This window comes from Psammomys obesus, unplaced genomic scaffold, assembly GCF_907164565.1.
Source record: "Psammomys obesus unplaced genomic scaffold, mPsaObe1.curated_primary_1811, whole genome shotgun sequence".
NCBI lineage: Eukaryota > Metazoa > Chordata > Mammalia > Rodentia > Muridae > Psammomys > Psammomys obesus.
In genome coordinates, this window is record NW_026596131.1 from 16,661,808 (window position 1) to 16,668,126 (window position 6,319).

The 6,319-nt window shown below is 39.6% G+C and overlaps 1 protein-coding gene across 1 annotated transcript; it reads left to right on the forward strand.

Annotated features, from left to right (window-relative positions):
- The first annotated feature begins 2,950 nt into the window (after positions 1–2,950).
- Positions 2,951–3,889, forward strand: LOC129665619 (olfactory receptor 6C3-like). Its single transcript, XM_055592404.1, has one exon. The coding sequence runs from the start codon at positions 2,951–2,953 to the stop codon at positions 3,887–3,889; it is 939 nt and encodes a 312-aa protein (XP_055448379.1).
- Positions 3,890–6,319: the final 2,430 nt, after the last annotated feature.

The window sequence follows — 6,319 nt, forward strand, 5'->3', positions numbered from 1 at the left end:
TTTTAATTGTCACAAATCATGAATTTATTTGTTTTTATAATAAAAGAAAACCTTATATTTGTGTTGGTAAACACATTTATTTCCCAGTCATTTTAAATAGCATATATATATATATTAAATTCTTTATTAATTACAGTTTATTCACTTTGTATCCCCCCTGTGGTTCCCTTCCTCCTCCTGTCCCAATCCCTCCCTTCCTCCACCCTCGGCATGCGTGCCCCTCCCCAAGTCCACTGATAGGGGAGGTTTTCCTTTCCTTCCTTCTGATCCTAGTCAATTAGGTTTCATCAGTAGTGGCTGCATTGTCTTCCTCTGTGGCCTGGTAATGCTGCTTCCCCCTCAGGGGGAGGTAATTAAAGAGCAGGCCAATCAGTTCATGTCAGAGACAGTCCCTGTTCCCATTACTATGGAACCCACTAGGAGACTGAACTGTCATGGGCTACCTCTGTGCAGGGGTCTTAGGTTATCTCCATGCATGGTCCTTGGTTGGAGTATGAGTCTCAGGAAAGACCCCTGTGCTCAAAATTTTTGGTTTTGTTGCTCTCCTTGTGGAGTTCCTGTCCTCTCCAGATCTTACTGTTTCTCACTTCTTTCATAAGATTCCCTGCACTCTGCCCAAAGGTTGCCCAAAAGTCTCAGCATCTGCATTGATAGTCTGCAGAGCAGAGCCTTTCAGAGGTCCTCTGTGTCAGGTTCCTGACTTGTTCCCTATTTTCTCCTTTTTCTGATGTCCATCCTCTTTGCCTTTCTGGATAGAAATTGAGCATTTTAGCCAGAGTCCTCCATCTTGATTAGTTTCTTTAGGTGTACAGATTTTAGTAGGTTTATCCTATATTATATGTCTATATAAGTGAGTATATACCATGTGCATCTTTCTGCTTCTGGGATAGCTCACTCAGGATGATCTTTTCCAGATCCCACCATTTACCTGCAAATTTCATGATTTCCTTGTTTTTTATTGCTGAGTAATATTCCATTCTGTAGATATACCACAATTTGTGCATCCATTCCTCCACTGAGGGGCATCTGGGCTGTTTCCAGTTTCTGGCTATTACAAATAAAGCTGCTACAAACATGGTTGAGCAAATGTCCTTATTGTGTACTTGAACCTCTTTCGGGTATGTGCCTAGGAGTGGTATAGCTGGATCTTGAGAAAGTGCTATTCTTAGTTGTCTGAGAAAGCGCCAGATTGCTTTACAGATTGGTTGTACAAGTTTACATTCCCACCAGCAGTGGAAGAGGGTTCCCCTTTCTCCACAACCTCTCCAGCATGTGTTGTCACTTGAGTTTTTGATCTTAGCCGTTCTGATGGGTGTAAGGTGAAATCTTAGGGTCGTTTTGATTTGCATTTCCCTGATGACTAAGGACGTTGAACATTTCTTTAAGTGTTTCTCTGCCATTCGATATTCCTTTATTATGAATTCTCTGTTTAGCTCTGTACTCCATTTTTAATTGGATTACTTGATTTGTTGCTGTTTAACTTCTTGAGTTCTTTATATATACTGGATATTAGTCCTCTGTTAGATATAGGGTTGGTGAAGATCCTTTCCCAATCTGTAGGCAGTCGTTTTGTTCTGACGACAGTGTCCTTTGCTTTACAGAAGCTTTTCAGTTTCATGAGGTCCCATTTATTGATTTTTGCTCTTAGAGCCTGTGCTGTTGGTGTTCTGTTCAGGAAGTTGTCTCCTGTGCCAATGAGTTCAAGGCTCTTCCCCACTCTTTCTCTTAGCTGATTTAGTGTATCTGGTTTTATGTTGAGGTCTTTAATCCACTTGGACTTTAGTTTTGTGCAGGGTGATAAGTATTGATCTATTTGCCATTTTTCTACATGTAGACATCCAGTTAGACCAGCACCATTTGTTGAAGATGCTGTCTTTTTTGCATTGAATGGTTTTGGCATCTTTGTCAAAAACCAAGTGTCCATAAGTGTGTGGATTTATGTCAGGGTCTTCTATTCGATTCCATTGATCCATCAGTTTAGCAAATACATTAAGGTTACAAATAACTATGACTATATTGAAGTTTAGGAAATATGATTGGGTGCTCAGTTTCTACCAATAAACCATAGAAGTTTGGAAATTATTTAATTAAAATCAAATGTTATATATTCAGTCCTGAAAGCATATAATACATGAAATCAGAAAACAATGTTTCATTTTGAAAATTAAGGTACTATTAAAATATTGTTGTACAAATCTATAGTTCAAAGATATCCTGTATAGGGAATCTTATGAAATAAGGGGGAGATAGAAAGATATGGAGGGGACAGGAGCTCCACAAGGGGAGCAAAACAAATCTGGGTACAGGGGTCTTTTCTGAGACTGATACTACAACCAAGGACCATTATGGAGATAACCTAGAACCCCTGCACAGATGTAGCCCATGGAAGTTCAGTGTCCAAGTGGGTTCCCTAGTAAGTGAAAGAGGGAATGTCTCTGATATGAACTCAGTGTCTGGCTCTTTGATCACCTCCCCCTGATGGGGAAGCAGCCTTACCACGCCACAGAGGAGGACAGTACAGCCAGTCCTGATGAGATCTGATAGAATAGGATCAGATGGAAGGGAAGGAGGACCTCCCCTATCAGTGGACTGAGGGAGGGGCATGGATAGAGAAGAGGGAGAGTGAGATTGGAAGGAGACAAGGGGGGGGGGCTATAGTTGGGATACAAAGTGAATAAACTGTAATTAATAAAAAACAAATAAAAAGATACTCTGCACATATATCAATTATGGCTGTATGTAGGGTTTTTGTGTATAATTGTTGAAGGGGACTTTGTATATCTACAATTATTTTTCCTTTTAATAAGATGCTTGCTGTTTAACAGGAATGAGCAGATACTGTTTCATTTCATTGGTTATAGTAATATCAATATTTAAACTTTATTTCTTTACATTAAATTTATGCTCTGATTTTTTTTTAAACAATAGACTCAATGGACAATAAATCAACATGAGAAACGACTCTATGATCACTGAGTTTGTGCTCTTGGGCATATCAGACACACCAGAACTTCAGGTTGTGATTTTTATCTTTTTATTCATAGCTTACGTATTAAGTGTGTGTGGAAACCTAACTATCATCATCCTCACCTTGCTAGACTCTCAGTTAAAGACTCCTATGTACTTTTTCCTCCAGAATTTCTCCTTTCTAGAAATTATGTTCACCAGTGTTTCCATCCCGAGGTTTTTGGGGTCAATAATTACTCAAGTCAAGACCATTTCCTACAACAACTGTTTGGCTCAGCTATTTTTCTTCATCTCCATGGGAGTGTCTGAGTTCTTTCTTCTAACTGCCATGTCCTATGACCGCTATGTCGCCATCTGCAAGCCGCTGCACTACACTGTCATCATGAGCCGGAAAGTTTGCACCCTTCTTGTCCTCACCTCATGGCTGGCAGGATTTCTGACCATTTTCCCATTACTCATGCTTATCCTCAAGTTAGATTTCTGTGCTTCGAATGTCATTGATCACTTCTGCTGTGACTACTTCCCCATTTTACAATTGTCATGCTCAGATACAAGGCTTTTAGAGGCATTTGGTCTTTATTTTGCCTCCATCACTCTGCTGTTCACACTGGCACTAGTGATCTTGTCATATATCTGTATCATCAGCACCATTCTGAGATCTCCATCTGCCAGTCAGAGGAAGAAGGCTTTCTCCACCTGTTCCTCTCACATGATTGTCATCTCCATCTCTTATGGCAGCTGCATTTTCATGTATCTCAAACCTTCTGCAAATGAAAGGGCCTCCCTGACCAAGGGGGTGGCTGTTCTCAATACTTCAATTGCTCCCATGTTGAACCCTTTTATTTACACATTGAGAAACAAACAAGTAAAACAAGCCTTCAAGTATTTGATTAATAAAATAATGTTTTATAGAAATAAATGAAAGTACTGGTTAACCTGAATATTATTGTGCCCTTCAAAAAGGGAGGAATGGAATTTTATAATAAGAGCTCATTGTTTTTAGTTTCTTAAAAATTTTATTTTGTGCATGTTAGTGTTTTTGTTAAATTTATTTCTGTGTACCAAGTTGAAGTCTGGTTTCCACAGAAGCCAGAAGAGGGCATTGGGTACCTTGGAAGCAGATTTACAAATAGTCATATTGTTGGTTCTCAGGAATTTCACAGTGTTCTCAGAAAGAACAGCAAATACTTTTAACTCCTCACCCGTTACTCTGGCTCCAATTTATTTTTACAATGGAGAGTTACTATGTAATATGTTCCTTTTAAGGTATTGTTTGGCATTTACTCTGTGTTGTTAACATTTCACCTTTCAGGAGGTGGGATTACTGTAAAATGTTATGGAACATAACATATTCATATTTTGGAATTAGAGCCTTATTTGGTTGCAATCTGTGTCTGTAAGATTTGGTACTAATGGTAAAATTCATTTACACTTGGAATTATATGCTTGTTATTATTATTATTTTCTTCTCCATTTTATTGGGCACTGTTTCTCAAGATTCCTTTTCTAACTTCCATACAAATGTGTGTCATGTTTTACTTTCCTTTAGATGGTGTGTGTATTCTATCATGGATATTACTTTATCTACATATATTTGGGGTGGTGGGCAAGAATAGGAGTTTGTATCATATGTGTGAGTGTGCATGCCTTATGTATGGAGACCAGAAGGCAGTACTGGGCATCTCCATCTTTCTCTCTTGTCTTGTTCCTTTGTGGCAGAGTCTCTCACTGAACCTGGAGTTCAGCTAGTATCACCATCAACAAGCTCCAGGGACTTTGTTTCTGTTCTTCAGTTCTTGGGTTACAGGCATACATGGGATTATGCTCAGAGTTTATGTGGCTACTGATACCCAAACTCTGCTCCCCATGAATGTGCAGCAAGCACTCTTAACCATTGGGCCATCTCCCATGCCCAGTGTACTGCAATTTCATTACAATGAATTAGTGCCTTGAGCTGGTGGCAGAGAAGAGATCATAAATCAGTATCTCATGCTACATGGAATTATGCAGAGACCGATACTCCAACCCAGGACCATACATGGAGAGGACCTAGAACCTCTGCTCAGAAGTAGCCCATGGCAGCTCAGTCTCCTTGGATCCCTAGTAAGGGGAACAGGGACTGTCTCTGACATGAACTCAGTGACAGGCTTTCTGATCACCTCCCCATGGGGGGTGCAACTTTGTCAGTCCACAGAGGAAGACAATGCAACCAGTCCTGATGAGACCTGATAGACTAGAGGCAGATAGAAATGGAGGACCTCCTCTATCAGTGTATTAGGGGAGGGGTATAGGGGAAGAAGAGGAAGGGAGGGTGGGACTGAGAGGAGACAAGGGAGGGGTCTACAGCTGGAATACAAAGTGAATAAATTGTAATAAATATAAATAAATTAAAAAATATAAAATGCTTTCTGTTTGTTACTCTTCTTAAAATTTTTGCTCTTTATTTATTCAGTCAAATTAATGCATATACTAACTATAAAATTACAAACTAATATACAAAAACATTCCCAGTGAAAGAGAGGGGGAATTTTTTATACTCATTTCTCTGAATCAGATCATAGTCGTAAGCTGATATTGTTATTATTCCAGTCATTCTGGATGTTATTAAAATTATATGGAAATTAGAGGCAATATATATCTACGTACCTACATATATAAGACAGTGGAAAATTCTGAAATTAACATTATTTGTTAGCTAATAGCTTAACTTAAATTTTTTATGTTTTAGGAGTTTATACATGCTTACAACGAAATATACTTACCCAGTTTCTCCCTTCCATCTCACCCTTTCCAACTTCATGCCCTTCCCCCTTTTTTACTGTTTCTTCCTAGATGTGAGGTCATCTTCTGCAGCATGAGGAGCCTACACTGGCCATATCCTCATAAAAGAATCTCCCTCTTCCACCAACTACACACTGCCAATGGTTCCTCGGTAAGGGGTGGGGTCTGGCGACCACCTGCCTTCTCTGGCTGGATTTTGGCTGCCTTGATCATGAATAGGTCTTGTGCAGGTCACACAGCTTCTGTGGTATCGTGCGTGTGGTAGACAGGCCATGTCCAGAAGATGGTATTCATAGCACTCGTCCCATGTCTTGGTTCTTACATTTTTTCCATCTTCTTTCTTGATGCTCCCTGAGCCTTGGTGGAAGGTGACTAAAATAGATGCCTCATTCAGGCTGAGCACCCAGTCACTCTGCATACCAAAAATGCTTGCCTCCACTGACTGCTGCTTCCTTGCAAAAGTTTCTTTTCTGGCAATAAATAAGAGCAACCAGGTTTTCTGAAATAAATATAACTATTTAGAAGATATATGACAACATGACTATCTAAAATAAATTGGACTTATGACCTC